This window comes from Vigna angularis, chromosome 11 (genome assembly GCF_016808095.1).
Source record: "Vigna angularis cultivar LongXiaoDou No.4 chromosome 11, ASM1680809v1, whole genome shotgun sequence".
In the NCBI taxonomy this organism is placed as follows: domain Eukaryota; kingdom Viridiplantae; phylum Streptophyta; class Magnoliopsida; order Fabales; family Fabaceae; genus Vigna; species Vigna angularis.
The window spans coordinates 17,818,335-17,839,983 of record NC_068980.1 but is presented as its reverse complement, the minus strand read 5'-3'; the positions used below and the strand labels follow the sequence as shown (position 1 = coordinate 17,839,983).

General features: G+C 37.5%; 2 protein-coding genes across 6 annotated transcripts in view; one reads left to right on the top strand and one right to left on the bottom strand.

The window, feature by feature from the left end:
* Window positions 1-21,399, bottom strand: part of LOC108334344 (uncharacterized) — a 34,502-nt gene extending 13,103 nt beyond the window's left edge. For 4 of the 5 annotated variants that reach the window (XM_052871179.1, XM_052871180.1, XM_052871176.1 and 1 more), the window contains exons 1-2: window positions 6,724-12,691; window positions 6,405-6,628 (exon numbers count right to left, since the gene is read on the bottom strand). The gene's annotated coding sequence lies outside the window, so the exon portion shown is untranslated. Of the gene's footprint in view, window positions 1-6,404; window positions 6,629-6,723; window positions 12,692-20,088; window positions 20,222-21,122 lie in introns of those variants that run through there. The other variant, XM_052871178.1, reaches the window with a different exon arrangement.
* Window positions 452-1,348, top strand: LOC108332691 (uncharacterized). The gene has a single exon (XM_017568004.2). It carries the CDS (start codon window positions 452-454, stop codon window positions 1,346-1,348), a length of 897 nt encoding a protein of 298 aa, XP_017423493.2.
* Window positions 21,400-21,649: the final 250 nt, after the last annotated feature.

Genomic DNA, 21,649 nt, shown 5'->3' with positions numbered 1-21,649 from the left:
GCCAAAATTATATCCCAAAATTTTTTCCATATATTCATCTCTTTAAATGGAAACTTCCCAAGTAATTTTATACTTTAAAACAAGTAATTTGCAATTTGGTTTGACTTAAAATTTGAACTACACTGAAGCTATTTCAACAATTAACCACATGTCAATTATATCCTGATTTAAACTACTTGAGTAAATAACACATTACAAGGTGCAGTTAAATCCAATTTAGGAATTTTCTGTGTGCAAAGATCATGCACAAATTACTCAAAACCTTGTTTAAACCTGTTCAAACTTTTTATGCTAAATAGTAACTGCAAAACACATGAGATCTCATTCCTTATTCATTAAAGATATTTGCATTAACACATATATGTTTAAATAAATAACCATAGTCATGTTTCTCTCTATTCAATCACTTCCACAAATTTCAAAAAGATTCAAAAAAAATATTTCTTTTCCTATGGCATCTTCACGGGATTTGGAAGATTATTCATCTGAAGCCTCAAGCACCTCACAAGACATTCATAAATCTAATGTTGAAGAAGGGAAGAAGCATGAGGTGACAACAATGAAGGAGAAAGGTATCAAATTTGAAGAAAGTAAGGTTTCCAATTCCAAAACTCACATGGTGTTAGATTTTGTTAAGTTTTCCAATGATCAAACACTTTGTGGGTCAAAAGTGGAATTGGATTTTTTCAATGCCAAGGGTTCATCTTCTAGGGCAAATCACACTCAAGGAAGAGATGAACACAATAAAGAGGAGAAGCCATCATCAGAAACCAACAAGACCTTTTCCTGCAACTTCTGTCAGAAAGAGTTTTCTTCTTCACAAGCATTGGGAGGACACCAAAATGCCCATAAACAAGAACGTGCTCTAGCAAAACGAAGACAAGGGATTGATGGTGGTGCTTTTGGAAACCCTCATTTTCTCTATTACCCTTATAATCCCACACACTCTTTCTATGGATCTTACAATAGGGCACTTGGGGTTCGAATGGAGTCAATGATTCACAAACCTATGTATCCTTCATCTTCTTCACTAGGTTTAAGGTTTGGTCAAGGGTTGTTGAGACAAGAGACGATGAACTCTTCTTCTTGTTCTTCTTCTGCTGTTGGTTTGCAAGCAAATGCTGGAATCAAGATTATGGGGAGAGACACAACTTTTAGGGCACAACGTGATCATGGTAATATCAGACACAGTATTCCATTCCTTGCAGAATCTTCTGCAAATGTTACTGCCAAAACAAATTTGACTCCATTGAATCATGTGGAAGACAATGATAATGATCGCACCAAGAAAGAAGGAACTTCAAATCCTAGTTCTTCTGATGAAATTGATTTGTCACTTAAACTTTAGTTTGATCTTATTTTATTGTGAGTAATCATGGGGGTTACTCTTTTATTTTAATTGCCTTAGTACTATGATGTTTTAGTGTCAAATTATATTTTTAAAAACTTTATAGATGGGTGTATGAGTTTATTGACTCATTAGTTATGATTTTCTGATTTTTCACAATGACTTTTGATCATTATTAAAAGGACCAAACACTCTTGATTTATGAAATTTTAATTTGTCATTTGAACATGTGATCATGGTTATGAAAGGAAAAAGTTGAAGTAATAAGGTCAATAATTCAATGAAAAATGGCAATTGGGTGGGAAGGAAGTAATTTATGTTAATTTTCTACTCTTCTTTTAGCCCCTTGTTAAAAATTCTTTTTAATTATTTTTAAAACGTTATAGTGACATATTTATATAATATATCTTAATTAATTGAACAATATTCGTATGTATCATGTAAATATTATTGTTATAAAAATTAGAAATAATCATGAGTATATATGCTATCTTAAAAACATTACTAGACACTAGTTTACTTATTTTACATATATTTTTACACGTAGGCAATGAGTATTCGTATATATTTGATAAAGTATACAATTTTAAACAGTTATTTCTTTTCCATTGTCAGATTTTTGGACATATTGTTTCCTATATTACTCTTTAATTTGTAAAGTTCAATATTACATTGATTATTTTTGCTTATTTACCAACGAAATCATACGTGAAAAATATATATGTATTTACATTTTCATTGCATAAAAAATATGTAATTTTATTAATTTTAAAATATATATAATTTTATGAAAAGAGTGTTAAAGAATTATGTGGCCGTTATTTTTGAAAAAATATTGAATTATTTTAAATTAAAGACAAGTTATTCAATAACTTATTTTAGTAATTAATATATAAATTATTCTTTATTTATTTATGGGTTAAAATGTTCTATTAAAAAATGATACCAAAAGAAGTTATCAAATGATGTACTTTCTTTATATATTGGTATGAATTATATCTTTATATCTTTTTAAATATTCTATATATTTTCTGATCCGTAAATAATTTATATATTTAAAGAGGAGTCAAATAATAAATTCTATGACTATTTTATTAAAATAAAAAACTTATTATATTTCTTAATTCATTCAAAGAAGATTATAAAAAGGAAGGAAAATATTAAAATATCGCACTTAATTGTGGTTCTCTTAATTAGCATTTCATTTAATTATTTAGTTTTAACCTATGGAGGTTCTATTTTTTACTTCCAGCCCTGGACCTCTCCTAAACTCAATTAACTCTTAATCAAATTACTAATGTTTGATTTGTTCGAATCTGATTGAAAACAGTTATTTTTATAAATTAAAAAATAACGCAAGACCAAATAAATGTCATGTACTCTTCTCATTCATTAATTTGTTTTGAAGAGTTCCTTTAGGAGGGAAAACTGAAAATATTCGGATTACTTTTTGTGTTATATTAAATAAAGGATAATAACTACGTATCCTTTTATAAAATAAATGAGAAAATATTGGAAAAAATATAGAAACATATTTCATGAACTGTAAAAACATTAGTTTCACTTTAGGGTAATACTAACTCTCAGTTACTAGACATAAAAACACACACAAAAAAAAAATCATAATATCAAAAAATAAACACTACCATATAATTTATTGTTCATAATATTTACAAAAATTATTTTCAGTATACTCCATTAAAATAAAAATAGTTTTTAAAAAGTATACAAAGATATATATATATGGACAACTTTTCTATATATTAATTAATATTTTTACATTAGTAAAAAAAAAATTTATAGCAACTATTTATACTATAATTCATCATATATAAAAAGTGACGCGGTGGCATAAGTGTAAATATGATAATATTTTTATATCAATTGTAATTATAAATCAGGATAGAAAGTGATTGTGGTGACATTTTTGTAATAAAGAAAAAAACTTTTTATACCAGTTTTAGATATAAACTGTATAGACGTGGTGAAATTTTGTAATAAAAATGAAAACTTTCTATACCAATTTAGAACCACTATAAAAAGTGAACATGTTGATATTTTTGTAATAAATAAAAAAAACTTCATATACTGAATCTAATTATAACAGATATAGAAAGTGAACACTGATATTTTAATAATAAAGAAAAAGACTTTCTATATTGATTTTAATTATAATTCTTATAAAAAAATTATTGCAGCGACATTTTTGTAATAAAGAAGAAAATTTATATATCGGTTCTAATTAATAGTTTCTTATTTTTTTATTTCTAAACAAAGGGATTCCAAAATCTTTAACCCTTATTCTCCACTTTTCCTTTTATCGGTCTCGCCTCCTTCATAATCATTTGCAAAAGTGTTCATCCAACACCATGGTCGTTTTGATCAAAGTAATGTAGTGGGAAGATTGAAGCTTTGTCCCATGCTAGCCACCAAAGGAACGAGAAGTGTAGACTACATGCATGAAAGGGTTTCCCTCAATAGTGGCGGGGACTATGAGTTTGGTCACGAAATTTAAGGTGCGACACTAGAGCTCGAATAGGTAAAGGTGGTGGTAATCAACAACGATGTTGTTGATAAGGAAGAAGTCGACGTCAACGCCGTCGAAGAAGGTGAGGTGACGAGTAGGAACGTGAATGTGGTAGATTTGGACCACCATCACTTTATTCTTCATCCATAATAACCAGCATATGCAAGTTTTTTATCCTATTCTACATTAAAGTAAATTGTAAAGAGGTTCTCGAAACTCATACCTCTACTCCTTGTTGATTTGTGGAAAGTATTTCATAGTGGCATTGAGTGATTCATGGATGGGTGAACCCCTGTAGTATCTGTGTTTGTTGTTTGAAAGATTGAGGAAATGTTTTCGCTAGAGCTGTCAAAACGGATAACACGACTCAACCCAGTCCGACCTACCACGGGTTGATCACTCAATGAGCCAATCCAACCCGACTCACTTATTAGTGAGCTGAAAAAATTCGAACCCGGTCCGACCCACCACGAGTTGGTGGGTTAAATGGGTTGGCTCACTAACTAGCTCACTAAATTTTAAGTTTTTTTAAAATAAAACGAATTATAATTTTTTTTAATTATCAAATCTAAATAAATTTCACTCTAAAATGGTGTTAAACTCCAAAGACAATTCAAAATATATAAAAAAAATCATACAATCCAAACGTAATCTAAAAACAAGCACAAAAGGCGAACAAATAAGTTTTTAATATTGATAATTTTTGTATCACTTGTCCATTTATAATATTAGAGTCTTGAATAGATAAATCTATAATATTTTTAACTCTTGAAACATCTTTTTTTTATCCCCATCTACAATATAATAAAAAAAATGTTAACTAATAATATTGAAACACAAAATAATAAATAATTAAATTAAATTAGGTGAGTTGGTGAGCCAACTCGGCTCACCACGGATTCAACCCAGTAAGCCAGGTTCTAAGTGAGCCGGGTTGAAAACTAACCCGCATAAAAAAATTACAACCAATTTTGACAGCACTAGTTTTCGCTGTGGTGGGCTAGGTTGGTTCGCGAATTACAACCAATTTTGACAGCACTAGTTTTCGCTGTTTAAAATATTTTTTTATACTGGTTGTGTGTTTAACCAATATAAAATGTAGGTTTAATACCCAATTTTGTCCCTAGTTTGATTGGAAAATCTCAATTTAGTTTGTCGTTAGAAAAGTGTTTGAAATAGGTCCTTACTTGTAAATTTGTGAGTCAAGTTACTCCCTTCTGTTAAATATAACCAAATGGAGTTAATGGGATGATGATGTGGCAGTAGTTAGTGGTTACGTGTCAAAATGTAGTTGTGTACGTGCTTACGTGTTGGTTAATTAGAGAAGAAAGAGTTTTATTAAGAAATTGAGTTTTTTTTAATTAGGGATAAATTGGCAGCAGTTAGGGTTTTTTTAACTAATTTTGTGCAATTCAATAGAAACAAAGTTAGGAAAGCTGGAGTTCTTCACGTACTATGCAAACACGGTACAGTGGTGGGTGTTCTTCTTCTTGTTGGTCTTCTTCTCATTTTTGTTGTTGTTGTTTACGGGTCCTGCTTAGATTAGTGCTTGACGAGTTGGTCTTCCCTCTTTCGCAATTGCTTGGCTTAGTGCTTCGTGGTTCGTGGTTGTCTCGCTTTGGGCTTCGCTTTTAATTCGCAATATCTTCGAATCAAGGTTGTTCGTCTTGCTCATGGGGGAGCTCTCGTGGTGGTTCATCCAGAGGACTGGTTGGAAGCCAAATATGCCATTGTGGGGAGATTGTTGTGTTGAGAGTGGCAAAAGCAGTTAAGAACAAGGGAAAGCAATTTTGCGGCTACCCTAATTACAAGGTTTGTAGTTTAATGTTTGTGATGAATATTTTTTGTTGATTAATGAAATTTTTGTGGTTGGATACTTTGAACAACGGACAAGAAATGAAGAACTTCAAGGATGCAATTTCTTTAAATGGTGTAATGAAGATTATGTAGATGATGCTGCTAGTACTATTGCTAGGCAAAGGAGAAAGATTAATAACCTGGAGAAATGTGTTATGGATTGTTAGAAAAGGGAGAAGATGTTAATATCGATGATATGTTTTATAGGGTTCATTAACATCATTCTTGTATGTATTTTGTTTAAAAGTCTATGACGTGTTCTATTAGACAGTTTATGTGAAGAGCATTTTGGGCTTATTGTAATATGATGTTTTGAAATGAATGTGAAATCTGAATTGAAGCATCTGAAATCCTTTTCAAATCTTTTTTTAATCTTTGGGCAAAGACTACCTTCATATGTAGTTATTTTCTGTCTATTTGTTGCCCATCGCTTCGTAAGGTACATACGAATGTCTTACATCATAGTGATGATGGACTTACCTCTTACATGTAATATTACACTATTAAATACTTCAGACATATTATTGACTAAGGTGTCACAAACAACATTACTCGTAAACCTTGACCGTGACCAAAATCTACTTATACAAATAAGAAGTGAAATATATCAGCTACGAAAACACACAAAAGTAAATAGGAACAATGGATTTAAAGGCATCTGGATTGACATACCTTGGTGGAATGGCTAGCAAGTATTTAAAGGCATATGGATTCACATCTTTAATTTCTCTCATTACTGCCTCCCATGTTTGAGGGTGTGTTGATGCAGTTGCCTTCCATAATAGACATTTTAGAATTTGGCCAGGAAACCTCTTCTTGAAATTAGCATAAATGTGACGCACACAAAACCTTTGCTCCACACTAGGGATAAATTCTTGTAATGCTGGTAAAAGTCCCTATCCAAGTAAAACATAAAGGTTTACAAGTTAAAATAAAACACATGAAGGCTTAAAAGATAAATAAAAAAAAAGCAATGGGCTACGTTACTCACTTTTTGTTGATCTGAAATATATGTAATGTTGGAGAAAGCTCCACACCACCAAGATCATTAATGAGCAATTGTAAAAACCAACCTCAACTATCCTTATTCTCCACCTCCACAACAACATATGCTAAAGGACACATTTGGTCATTCTCATCTCTTGCTATTGTAGTTAACAACTCACCTCCATATTTTCCTTTTAAGAAACAATCATCCAAACCTATAATAGGCCTACATGACATGAATTTTTCCTTACAAGCCTTCAAACACACATATAGTCTCTTGAATATTTGAGAGTCCTCATTAGGTTCAACATTAACTTTGACATATGAACCAAGATTTGACCGAAGCAACTCATTGGCATAGTCATAGACTCTTTTATATTGTTCTTTAAAATCACCTTCTATTTGTTTAAAAGTCATTGAATTTGCCCTACATGTTGTAGACCGAGAAACACCAATGTTCCACTTCTTAGAAACTTTGTTATGGAGGTTATACAGATTAATATTGGGATTCTCTTTTATAGTCTTCTCTAACCTCCCACTCAACCATTTTGAAGTCATTAAACGAATGTTAAATTCTCTATTGCATGTGTGCTTGTCTATAATTTTCCTTAGCTGCCATGTATTTTCAACTGCCTTATATGCACAATATGCATTCCATGGACATTTCCCTTTTGCCCCACAACATCTGACACGCACTCTTCTTTTGTCATTTTTATAAACTTTTAATTTTCTACCATTCTCTACTCCATACGATCTTATAGCTTTTGTAAAATCTTTTTTCTCAAGGAAGTACATGCCCACTTCCCATTTATATTGTTCCATAGTTTTGGGCATTGAAAAAACAACAAAATCCCCATACCCATCCCTATCATCATCTGTGTTATCACTTTCCAGAACAATGTTCAAACTCTCGGATTCCCAATCACTGTCAGATAAACCCCTAGGTCCACCAAATTGGACTTGGTTAGTAGCTTCAAATATATCAAATCCCACTTCATCTCCATGGTCAGTCAATACATCCTCTTCGGACCCATTCCAACTTCTAACACCATACTCATAAGCTTCTACATCACCCTCACCCTGTCCCTACACACCATTACCCTCTACCTCACCCTCTACTTCTACCCGCCCCTCTAGATCAACTTGCCCCTCTGCATCACCAACATGCATGTCTCCCTCACCATTTGACTCACTCTCTGCTTGACCCTGTGCCTCCACACCATCATCCTCTACATTAACTTCTACCTGAGGATGTACATCAACCACTGCCTCTTCTGTACTTCTACCACAACCTTTACATCAGCCATTACATCAGCCACTATATCAACCTCAACTTCTATCTCACCTTGTACTTGTAATTCAGCTTCTACCTAAGGTTGTACATCAACCATTGTCTTTGTCTGAACTTCTACCACAGCCTCTACATCAGCCATTACATCAACCTCAATTTCTATCTCACCTACTACTTCTAATTCAGCTTCTTCTTGAGGCTCTACATGACCCACTATCTGAACCTCTGCTTCACCCATTGCCTCAACATCTGCTTCACCAACTCTATCTCAACTTGTTTTTCAGCACTCTCTCTCAACTTGTCCTTCACCACTAGGTCTATCAATTTGGGGTTAAGAAAAGTATTCCAACTCTAGAAGATATTGAGGTTCACACACCATGTGTATAACATAAAGGTGAGTTTCACCATTCAACATAGCAATATTGATCAGATGACAAGGACCTTTGTCATCAAATAAAGGTTCAAAACAATCTTCAAATACAGGAGCACGACCCAATGAATACTGATGGGTGTCGCACCCCATACAAATTTGATTGCATTAAGAATGCAGTATAGACTAGGAAGTGACTCCTAGGTCGTCTCTCAAAGACCAAATGTGGTTCGAGAATTAGGTCAAACACGCAGTGGAAGGGTTTGAAAGTGTTTTTGTGATTAGAAATTAACTAAACTAAAACTGGAAATTAAATACAACCAAACATAATTGAAAACATTGTCATAAATGAACAAAGCATGAAGACCGAACGACCCTACAGATGACCGAACAGTTCTACATTGAGACTGAATGGTCTCTAAAGCAAGTGAGGAAATTGGAAATGCAGGAAGATAAAGAAGCCGAACATAATAGACAACATTAAAGTAAATGAAAACAGTAACTAAACGGTCTTAAAACAAGGTGTGTGAACTAATTTAAATGCACTAGAGAAATCTGAAAACTCATCTAACACTATTGAATTGCAAAGCGTCGCCCTTTGAAGCCCAATGCAGCGGGAATAAAATGGAATGCTCAAGGTGCGTGACAAATTGAAATACATGAAATAAATAACAAAACGCATCAATGCTAATGTTGAGCTAACAAATTAAATGCACATTGAAATAAAGCCGGAATAAGAAAGCAATGCGCCGTGCAGCTCCAAAAATAAATCACCGTGAACAACTTGAAGGCAATGAATAAGACATGTATCCAATGCTATTAGCTTGCAACGTATGAGCTCAAAGTGTTAGGAAGTGAAATGAAATGCATAAGGTGCGTGATTCAATTGAATGGCAGTGGACAAATCAACACACGCATCTTCCCTTAAATAAAAGGGATGCGTTAGCATAATCACTATGCGGCTGGAATTAAAGAAGCAATGTAAAAGTGTACTTCTGTGATGATGAGCATTGAAAGACGCAAATGAAGAATCAGAAAAAATCAAATAAAAAGTGCTTCTAACATTCCATAAGGTTCAGCCCGTAAACATTCAAAGAAAGCTCTTAAAATGAGTGTGGCGGCTGCTGCTCACAATGTGCTGGATGCAGCAGCTCAAGCCAAGAAAAGGAAAATGAATCCCTAACCGTAACCCTCCATCATCCACGTCCGTGTGCTTCTTTCTTTCTCTCGACGTCAGCCTCCCCTCTCCGCCTGACTGCCCTCAAAAAATGAATGATCAATCACCTCTTCACGTGTGTTGGAATAAAACAAAGAAGGGACCCATCCACCACTTGCTGAACAAAATATAGTGCACCGAAAGTTGGAGAAAATGTCTCCCATTTCTCCTTGTTTCACGGAAATGAAGTGCTCCACTACACCAACCATTTCTTGTTTTCTTGCATCTTTCTTCCTTCATAAATAAGGAATGCAGCGTGAAGATTCATGAAGCAGAGAGCAAGGGAAGAACCACCGAGAATCAAAACCGGTGAAGAGAGAAGTGAAGCCATATTAGTGTGAGTGAAAAACAGAGAGAGTCTGTTTTGTGAGTGTGTTAAAGTGAGAGTTTTGTATACCATCCGAGAGGGTGAGATTAATTGTGAGATCCTCAGAGAGTGAGAGAAACACTGTAATCCTACTTTCATAGTGGAGATATTTTTCTGGACTAGGTCCCGTGGTTTTTTCCGAGAAGATTTTCCACGTTAAAATTTTCAGTGTTAATTTTCTCTTTCCTTACGCTTTCATTTTTACGTTTCCGCACAGTGCCCATTTTGGGGTTTACAGAGGAGGGAACAAGTACCGCTGTTTCCCAACAGTGGTATCAGAGCTACCGGTTCGAAAAAGTCAGAATCCTGTAAAACTCAAGATGGAAGGAGACATGTTCAAGCTAACTGCAGATAATTATTCCTACTGGAAGCCGATGATGGAAGATCATCTATACTGCAAGGATTTGTATGAGCCGATCACAAATCTGGAAATTCCGGAAGGGAAGACCGAAAAAGACTAGGAGATTCTGAATCGTAAAACAGTGGCTATGATTCGGAAATACATCGACAGAAGTCTCTTTGAGCATGTATCGACTTATACCAATGCGTATGAGTTATGGACAAAGCTTGAATCAATGATTCAAAAGAAGACTCCCAGGAACAAAGCTCACCTAGTCAGATGACTCGTAAAGTTGGAGTACACTGACGACCAGAATATGATCGAGCACCTCAACACCTTCAAAGGTATTGTGAATCAATTAATGAAGGCGGATATGAAGATTGATGACGAGCTACAAGCTCTTCTACTCCTTAGTTCTCTACCGGAGAGTTGGGACACGTTGGTGGTCACTCTCAGTAACTCAGCACCAGATGGAAAGCTCAGTCTGGATAACATCACAGACAGTTTACTGAATGAAAAATCCAGAAGGAAAGAAAGGGGATCGAGTAGTCACTCAGAAGCCAATGTTGTTGAGAATAGATGAAGGAGTGAAAACAGAAGCAAAGGAAAACGTGAAAAGTCACGAGGAAGATTCAAGTCTCGTTCCAAAGGTCTGACATGCTTCTATTGTGGAAAAGATGGTCACAAGAAGCAAGAATGTAGATTCCTGAAAAGAGATCAGAAGAATGGAACTGTACACCCTGATGTGGTAGATCCCAAAAAGAAGTTGGAGGAAAAGACTACAACAGCGGTGGTATCAAATGATGAGAATGTATTCCTTATCACTGAGGTAAACTATCTAAATATTGCTTTTGATGACTGCACTTGGATAGTAGATACCGGAGCATCTTTCCATGTTACTCCTCATGAGGGATTCTTCTCATCCTATAAAAAAGGAGACTTTGGAACAGTGAAGATGGGTAATCATGTCACAAGCAAAATTGTGGGCATAGGAGAAGTGACTTTGACGACAGAAAATGGAAACAAACTTGTGCTGAAGGAGGTAAGACATGTACCAGAGATACGTCTAAACCTTATCTCAGTCGGTAAGCTAGATGATGCTGGAATGAACAACCAATTCAGCGATGGAAGATGGAAACTCTGTCAAGGAAGCATGATTGTTGCTCGAGGCAAGAAGGAAGGCTCCTTGTACTGCATGCAAGGAAAAATATACAAAGGAGAGACGAATGTTGCTCAAGAAGAAAGTAAGGAGTTGTGGCATAAAAGACTGGGCCACATGAGCGAGAAGGGATTAGAGATCCTCGCAAAAGATCATCTCCAAAGTATAAAAGGACAACCACTTGAATTATGTGAAGACTGCCTAGCAGGTAAGCAGCACAGAGTATCTTTCCATAAATCTGATAATAGAAGTAGAAGAGAGCATATTTTGGATCTTGTGTATTCAGATGTCTGTTCAACATCCGAAAGGTCCCTTGGTGGTGCTCAATATTTTGTTACCTTCATTGATGACCACTCTAGAAGATTGTGGGTCTATCCATTGAAAAGAAAAGATGAAGTTCTACGAATCTTCAAAGAGTTTCACGCCTCAATTGAACGTGAAACTGGTAGAAAGTTGAAATGCTTGAGAAGTGATAATGGTGGAGAGTACAGAGGTCCATTCGAGCACTATTGCAAGACTCATGGGATCAGACATGAGAAAGTACCTCCCAAAACACCTCAAATGAACGGTGTGGCTGAAAGATTCAACAGAACGATTGTCGAGAAGGTCAGGAGCATGTTGTCTCACGCAAAACTTCCCAAAACATTCTGGGGGGAGGCAGTGGTGACAGCAGCTGATTTGATCAACTTATCACCGTCAAGACCATTAAACGGTAAGATACCAGAAGAAGTATGGTCCGGTAAAAAGGCCTCATATCGCAACTTGAAAGTCTTCGGATGTAAGGCATCTGTTCACATTCCGAAAGATGAAATAGCAAAGCTCGATGCTAAAGCGAAAGAGTGCATATACCTTGGTTCTCCAAGAGATGAATTTGGTTTCAGATTATGGGATCCTGCAAACAGAAAGATTGTTCGAAGCAGAGATGTGGTGTTCTTTGAAGAACAGACAATCCAAGACATCAAGAAAGTGGAGAAACCAACACTTAAGATGATAAGTGATCAAAGCCCTATTGTGATGAACAACTCAGGGGGAGAGTCTCATCAAGCCGAACCAGAGTTACAACTTGATGAAATGGCTGAAGAAGCTGATCAACCTAATCTGACGGAAGAAGATCAACCAATTGAGGATGCTCCGCAAGAACCCCAATTGAGACGATCAACAAGGCAGAAGCAACCGTCAAGAAGGTATTTTTCAGATGAATATGTTAATTTTACTGATGAAGGTGAACCTCAAAGCTTTGTAGAAGCAATGGAGACGGAAGACAAAGGCAAATGGTTGCAAGCCATGGAAGAAGAAATGCAATCCTTAAAGGAAAATGAGACTTATGATTTGGTAGAACTACCAAAAGAAAGGAGAGCATTGCAGAACAAATGGGTGTTCAAGCTCAAGAATGAAGAGAACAACCCAAGCCCAAGGTACAAAGCACGAATTGTCGTGAAGGGATGCAACCAGAAGAAAGGAATAGACTTTGATGAAATTTTCTCACCAGTGGTGAAGATGACATCCATTAGAGCGATTCTCGGTCTGGCAGCAACACTAGACCTGGAGATTGAACAACTGGACGTCAAGACAACATTCTTACATGGAGACCTAGAAGAAGAAATTTACATGAAGCAACCAGAGGGTTTTGAAGAACCAGGCAAAGAACACTTGGTGTGTCATCTGAAGAAAAGCCTCTATGGTCTGAAGCAAGCTCCAAGACAATGGTACAAGAAATTTGATTCCTTCATGATCCAACATAATTTCAAGAAGACCTCCGCAGACCATTGCGTGTTTGTGAAGCATTATGAAAATGGTGAGTCCATCATACTTCTCTTGTATGTTGATGATATGTTGATTGTAGGAAAGGACAAAATTAAAATAGCTGCTCTCAAGAAAGCATTGAGCAAGTCTTTTGCCATGAAAGACCTGGGTGCAGTAAAGAAGATACTTGGAATGAAAATCTCCAGAGATCGTTCTAGAAGAATGCTATGGGTATCTCAAGAAGATTACATCGAGAAGATTCTAAAAAGGTTCAACATGCACAATGCCAAATCTGCTCGTGTTCCAATTGCTGGACATTTCAAACTCAGCAAGTCTCAATGTCCAAAGAATGAAGAAGAAAAGGAAGAAATGAACAAGGTATCCTACTCTTCTGATGTGGGTAGCCTTATGTATGCAATGGTTTGTACAAGGCCAGATATTGGCTATGCTGTAGGAGTTGTGAGCAGATTCCTGTCTAATCCAGGAAAAGAGCATTGGGAAGCTGTTAAGTGGATACTGAGGTATCTAAGAGGATCTGCCAAAAGAAGCTTGTGTTTTGGCAATGGAGATCTAAAGCTAATCGGATATTCAGACTCAGACATGGCTGGAGATGTCGATTCAAGGAAGTCAACATCAGGTTATCTGATTACTTTTGTAGGGGGAGCTATTTCTTGGCAGTCAAAACTACAGAAATGTGTGACATTGTCTACTGCTGAAGCAGAGTATGTAGCGGTGACTGAAGCCTCTAAAGAGATGCTATGGATGAAGAATTTCCTAAGTGAATTAGGACATAATCAAGACGATTATGTGGTGAACTGTGATAATCAAAGTACCATCCATCTGACCAAGAATCCCATGTTCCATTCACGCTCGAAGCACATCGACGTGCGGTATCATTGGATACGAGAAGCGCTGGATGAGAAGAAATTGAAGATTGAGAAAATCCATACAGACTTGAATTGGTCTGATATGATGACTAAGTCAATTCCAACCAAGAAGGTTGAAGATTGTTGCCAAGGTGTTGGTCTGGTGGTATCTTCCAGATAGAAGACCCATTTTTTGTTTTATGGGGGAGTTTTGTTGGAATAAAACAAAGAAGGGACCCATCCACCACTTGCTGAACAAAATATAGTGCACCGAAAGTTGGAGAAAATGTCTCCCATTTCTCCTTGTTTCACGGAAATGAAGTGCTCCACTACACCAATCATTTCTTGTTTTCTTGCATCTTTCTTCCTTCATAAATAAGGAATGCAGCGTGAAGATTCATGAAGCAGAGAGCAAGGGAAGAACCACCGAGAATCAAAACCGGTGAAGAGAGAAGTGAAGCCATATTAGTGTGAGTGAAAAACAGAGAGAGTCTGTTTTGTGAGTGTGTTAAAGTGAGAGTTTTGTATACCATCCGAGAGGGTGAGATTAATTGTGAGATCCTCAGAGAGTGAGAGAAACACTGTAATCCTACTTTCATAGTGGAGATATTTTTCTGGACTAGGTCCCGTGGTTTTTTCCGAGAGGATTTTCCACGTTAAAATTTTCAGTGTTAATTTTCTCTTTCCTTACGCTTTCATTTTTACGCTTCCGCACAGTGCCCATTTTGGGGTTTACAAAGGAGGGAACAAGTACCGCTGTTTCCCAACAACGTGCTGCTGGATGCTCCAAGAATGATTTACCCATGGGCCGCTTCCTCCTTCTGAACCAGCTGCTGCCTCTGCTGGACGTAGCACGCCAAAGCTTCTCCCCCTTTTATATGAAGCCCCATGGACGCTACATTGTGGATTCCCTCTTCTCCACGTGCAGCAACTCCTTTTTCTTTTGGGCCGTGTGCTTTCCCTCCAGCCCGGTCGTGACAGCACTTCTTCCTTCTCTCCGTGCGTTACATTCCTTTTATCCAAAAAAATGCTTCCTAGGTGGCTACTACTTAAAATCCCCATCCAGCACTTTTTATTCTCCAAGCCAACCTATCAATTCGCGCCTCTTTTCTCACGGGCCGTGACGCCACTTCAATTTGCTTGTGCCAGCAGCAGGACCGTGAAGCACCTCCTTCCTTCCAGCCAGCAGCGTTTCCTAATGTCCCTTGCTGGACCAGGTCATGTGCACAAGCCTATTTCTCCCAACACTGAAAAAAATTAGGGTGTTGCTTCCTCCATCACCACACATTTCTCCCTCCACCTCCCCTTTACTATTTTGCTTCTCAGTAAAATTTTATTTTTCGGGTTATTATTTTTTAATTTTACCCATTCATAACCTATTTCACTAATAACCTATTCTAGTCCTGTATGAGTAAAATACTTTTCTTTTATTTTAACATTATATTTCTTCTTCTATTTCTTTCGTCGTTGTGAGATACTACAAGTTGCAAAGATTGGTGGTAGTGGAAAGAATTATCAAGTAGTGTCATTCTCGTGGTGCAGTGTCGCTCTCGTGGTGTAGTGCGTGGAGTGGTGCAGTACGTGCCGTGCTTCCTCCATGTGCGAATAAACCTTGAAATAAAACCCTAAAATAAAAAGCGTAACCTTTAAACGGAGGTGACATCCTTCAACGGATGTCGACATCCGTTGAAGATGTCACCGGTTACGTTTTTTATTTTAGGGTTTGTTTTATTAGGGGACATCCGTTGATGTATACTTCCTCACACTGGTTGATGCTCTGGACACTCCTCGATGTTCCTCCACACCACGGCGGCGACGCTCCTTCACACTACGACGACAATGGAAGCTTTCAAACCAAAAAATTAAACTGGGAAGAAAAAGGAATGGAAGTGCGGGAGGTGGGGAGGTGAAACGAAAATGGAGAAAGGGGAAGAGAGTTCCGTGGGTGGGTGCTGGAAAAGTAAAATTAGGGTTTCAAATTATTTAAAATAGGATAAAAGTAAAAATCTTTTTAACTTAAGGATATATTTGTATTTAAAATAGTATGGGGAGGTGGAGGAAGTATAGGGTGGTGGTGGAGGGAGAAACACCCAAAAAATCAATGTGTGTAGGCCGTGGCAGCAATTTGCTTTATGTCACCACATGCCTTGCTGGACGCTCCAAGTGTGGACCGTGTGGGGACGGCTGCCCACTTCTCATTCCATTCGCTTCTTCATTTAAACCAAATAAAATGCCTCCTAGGTGGCAGCTGGTGGACGTGTTTGTGCTCCTCCTTCCAGCACCCCCTTCTTCATCTTAAAAGAAAAGAAAAGAAGCTTCTCCAATCAAGTCTATCTCCGTGTTCACTCCCATAATTGAAATTTGCACCTCCTCACTCAATTTAGCTTAAAATATAATTGACGTGACATTTTTCTTTGAGTCTCAAAATATTATCCAACAATTTCCCTACAATTGATAATGCAAATAATTAGTCTCAGATAATTCAAATTAATTAAAATAAGAATATCTGGTCAAATTAAGCAACATTAGCAAAAGTGGGGAAATACTGGACATTTAAGCACAATTCCCTAATTAAATCTGGGACAATAAACTAAGTGAAGTCAAGAAAATATTGACTCATCAAATACCATAACTCCTTTACATTCCTATAACCCATCTCCTTTAGAATGCTTAATATTTCAAAATAACTCCATCGATCAGGGTCTATTTTTAAAGTTGTGGTTTGACCATAGTGGTATCTGAATATCCCATTATTCTTAAATTTACCCCCATGGTGAAACACGACTTCAATGTCTGAGTTGGCCATATTATCTAATATGAAAATTGTTCACAGTTAATCCAAATGTTATCTAAGCAAAAAATAAAGCATAAACATACCACTATATAGACCATAAACAAGTCAAACAAAGCAAAAACACAATTACCACAATAAACAAAGCAAATGGCGCAACACAATACCACACACTATTAGGGGGGACCACAACCACAATGTCGCAATAGAAACAAAGCAAATGCACTGACAATGGGGGACACTAAATAAACAAACCATACAAAAATAAAAAGTTATGGGGGGACCACACCGAAAGCAACCAAACACAAAACAAAACCTACCATAAACACACCTTCGAATGCGACTTTTTGTAGTTTACCCCACCAACACGATCTCCGCGAATATGCGTCCAAATCCCCTCTAGAACGATGTCTACATGATCTGTGTCTTCGCGATAATGATTCTCGCGATAACAATTCTCTCTTCTTTCGCACAAACAAAAATGCCCTAATCTGGCACAATTCACTCCTAAATCAATTTATCCCAATTAAAAAAACTCAATTTCTTAATAAAACCCTTTCTTCTCTAATTAACCAATACGTAAGCACGCACACAATTGCAATTTGACACGTAACCACTAACTACTGCCACATCATCATCTTATTAACCTCGTTTGGTTATATTTAACGGAAGGAACTAACTTGACTCACAAATTTACAAGTAAGGACCCATTTCAAACATTTTTCTAACGAGGGACTAAATTGAGATTTTCCAACCAAACTGGGGACAAAATTGGGTATTAAACCTAAAATGTAACACTTTTTACACTGATTCTTGAACTAGTATAGAAACTAGAAACTTTTTATGTCAACTGTATCTATACCAGTTCTAGAACTTGTATAAATATCCCTGTTTAACCAGTATGAAAAGCATTTTCTGCATTAGTGTTAATGTGTGATGAGTTAATATTTTCTCAATTTCATTTAGTTTACTGTACCGAATTTGATCAGGGAATTGTGCTAAAATGTCCGGTATTATTCCATTTTTGTTAATTGTGCGTAATTTGGTCGGAAATTCTTATTTTAATTAATTTGAATTATCTGAGCTTATTATTTTAATTAATGATTGCAGGAAAATTTTGAATTACATTCGTGGACATTTGGAAGAGCATTCTTTTGTACACGGTGCTATTTAATTGGGAGAAGCTAGTTCCATTGATTTATTTCCGTGTGTTGAAGTGGAAAAAAATGAAGATGTTTGGCTCATGAAGGAAGTTTCGGTTTGTTGTTTTTGGATGCAAAGTAGTCCACGACATTGTGCTTACCATAGCTGGAATACCACACATACGTGGCCCCTCTTTTATTCCTTTTGCCTAAATTGATTGCAAAGAAATACTGAAAAGTGCAGCTGCACACGGCCCCCCCATCACAGCCCTATGACAATTCATTTTGTCAAGCACATCAACACATGCCACGGAAAACTTATTCTCCACTACGGATGTGGTGGCTTCACCTGGATTCGGTTTTTGCACGAAAGTAGGCAAATATGCCCTATTTATTACCAAAATGGGAAAATTTTGACCCAAAGTGAAGTCGTGGGGGGTCAAAACGACTTCAATTGAAGAAGTCGTTCCCCCCTGCACGCCTTCACACTGTTCATATGTACAGTGTTGAAGTCGTGCACCCCAAAAACGACTTCTGGGTCCTGTAATCGATTACATTGATTTGGTAATCGATTATAGAGTGTTGAAATCGTGACCCCTGCAGGACTTGAAATGAGTAGGCACAAAACGTACTGGTAATCGATTACGACATTTCGGTAATCGATTACCAGGTTTGTTGTGTTGCAAGAAGCGTTCGGTCTTGATGATGTTTATTCTCAGTTAGTGATCGTTCATAGGGAACGTTCGTTCTCGATGATGTTTATCCTCAGGAAGTACTCGTCAAAGGTAGTGTTCGGACTTGATGAGGCTTGATCTTTATAAGCATTCACCCAAACAGTAGTCGATTCAATATGATGTTTGGTTTTAGCGTTCGGCCTAATAGTATTTAATCCAAGATGGTGTTCGGTTTTGGCGTTCGGCCTAATAGTGTTGAATTCAATATGGTGCTCGGTTTTAGCGTTCGGCCTAATAGCGTTGAATCCAATATAGTGCTCGGTTATAGCGTTCGACAAATAGTGTTCGACCAAATAGTGTTCGACCGATTAGTGTTCGGCCAAGTAGTGATCGCCCAAATAGTGTGTTGAGTCTCTGCGGATACTGAGGTTTGAGTGTGATGGTAATTGATTACACAAGTCTGGTAATCGATTACCAGTGCGATTTTGGCATACTGATTTGAAGTCGTGCAGGGGGTCACGATTTCAACACTCTGTAATCGATTACCATTACATTATAATCGATTACGATTATCAAAAGTCGTTTTTGGAGTGCACGACTTCACCACTGTAGATATGAACAGTGTGAAGTCGTGCAGAGGGGCACGACTTCTTCAATTGAAGTCATTTGGGCCCCCCACGACTTCTCCATTTTCGTAATTTTGGTTGAATTTGCCCATTTTAATAATATTAAAGGCAAATATGCCTAGTTTGGTGCAAAAACCCCTGGTTTCATTAAGAAAACAACCGTTAAATTAGAGAAGTCTTGGTATACAGCAACTCACGGTTCCAGCCGTGATAAGCATGCACACTTGGCAACACCCAACAGCACTGTGGGCAGCAGCTTGGAGAATTAAAATAGAAGTGAGCAGTCCAGCAGCAAGCAAGAAAGCTTGGACGTGTTGGAGCAGCTGCAACGTGTGGAAGAGAAGCAATACTCGGTCTGCTGATTGGAGGGCCCCTCATGGTTTTGCTACGTTAACATTAGCTTGCTATAATTGCTACAAAACTAAAAGCACACGGCCTAGGACCCATGAAGAAGCCAATTTGGAAAAGCAATCAGCAAAGTTGGAATCAAAGTGGGAGCCACCATGGAGAGTTTTCTTTGGTTTAAGAAATGTAAACCCGTGAAGCTGCATGGAGAAGGGACTAGCTCACGGTTTTCTCCATTCTTTTTGCTGCAGCTCACGTAAAGAAGGGAGAGGGAAGTATAGTTGATTACTTGGCATGCAAAGTGCTGAACTTCTTGAAGTGAGATTGCTTAAAAAATAATAATAGTATGGCCCATGGACAATTCACGTTGATCAAAGAAGTAGAACCACTCACGGTTTTATTCCCCACTCAAGGTTTTATTTTGGCATGTAGTTGATACCTTGGGAGCAATTCACGTACACTTGGGAAGAGCTCCATGATGCAAGATTCTGATCTCTCTGCTTTGTCCACTCCACACATAAGCTTTTATCCTTCCATTGGTAAAAGAATTCACGGACCCAAGTAAATCCCAGCTGGAAAAAGTAGTGCAAATGAGATACAACCCTTTCATTGTATAAGTCACGGTGCAGCAAAGATAAAAAAACACACGGCCCATGGACAACTAAGCATTCAGCAAAAATATATGTTCGGATAAAAAGAGGGAGCAGCTACAATATTATCCTCAATGGAAAAGCTTGCACACGGAGAGGGGGGGGCGGGGGGGGGGGGGGGGGGGGGGGGGGGGGGGGGGGGGGGGGGGGCACGAGTGAACGGAAGAGATGGCTCATAGCTGGCTGGTTTTCCCTTTAAAAATGAAGAGACACACAAGAGGGGGCTACTTGGAGTCTGGACGCGAGAGAGAAGTTTTTCTTTTGGCTGGAGTTCTCTGGAAAAATTGGTTAGAGGGCAAGGAGCAAGGATGAATGCGTTTAGCTGCCACCAAGCAAGAACTTCCGGTTGAGTTTCTGTGAGCACGAAGGAATGGAGCTTAGCTTCAATAGGTTTTGCTTGTATCTTAATGCTTGAACCAAGAATCATTTTATTATTCGGCACATTGAAAAGCATTAACGGAAGAAGCTTTGTTCCCTCACTGTCAACGTTTTTATTCAATACCATTTCCACCAAAAATTGTATTTAAATGCTTAGTTCACTTGTTGCATATCTATTTTATTCCATGAGCTTTGTCACTGCATGCACGGCCACAATCAATTATTTGCTTGTGTGAGAAGAGTATGATATTTGTTTAATTGCTTTTAGGGAGGAATAAGTCTTTGGTTTTGCTAGAATGAAGTGTAGTATGGGGAGTGGTCATGGCATATTTAATCAAGAGCACATTTCATTGTATTAAAATGAGAAAAAGAGTTGTCTGGAAAGAATAGCATATGCGGTGATGGATAAAAAAATGAAGATGGAAACTAGATTGGATGGATGTACCAGCTGCAACGTTATGGTTGAAGAAGAGAAACTTTTGAGGTGCTGATTTATTATTTTGCTGGACGGTAGAGAAGCACACCACACACACGCTGACTTGCTTTGCTGCATGTAAGCATACGTAGAGAGGAAGAGAAGGATTTGCTACGGAGGAGAAGTGGTTTTTGGTGAGAATGGAATGGTGATTGAACATGGAGAAAAGGAGGACATGGCTGGAAGGAAGGCAGCAAGGAGTTAAAGTGGACGGTCCAGCAGCACATTGGAAGGGGGCGTGAGTTGGTTTATAGCAGCAAAAGAAGCACATCTTTCATTTAGTTAAGAGATAAATTGAATTATTTATGTGGAGAATGCAGCTGCCATGTGGAGAAGAAGTCATCCATTCTAGAAAGCAAGAATAGTGAACCGTGAAAGTTGATTCACGTGAAAGGAAGAAGTGGCCCAAGGCCATTTGAAGCATTTCTTTTATTTGTTTATGAATTGACAACTTGAAGTAGTAGTTGCACGGTGATAGGTATCAAGTAAAGTCTTTT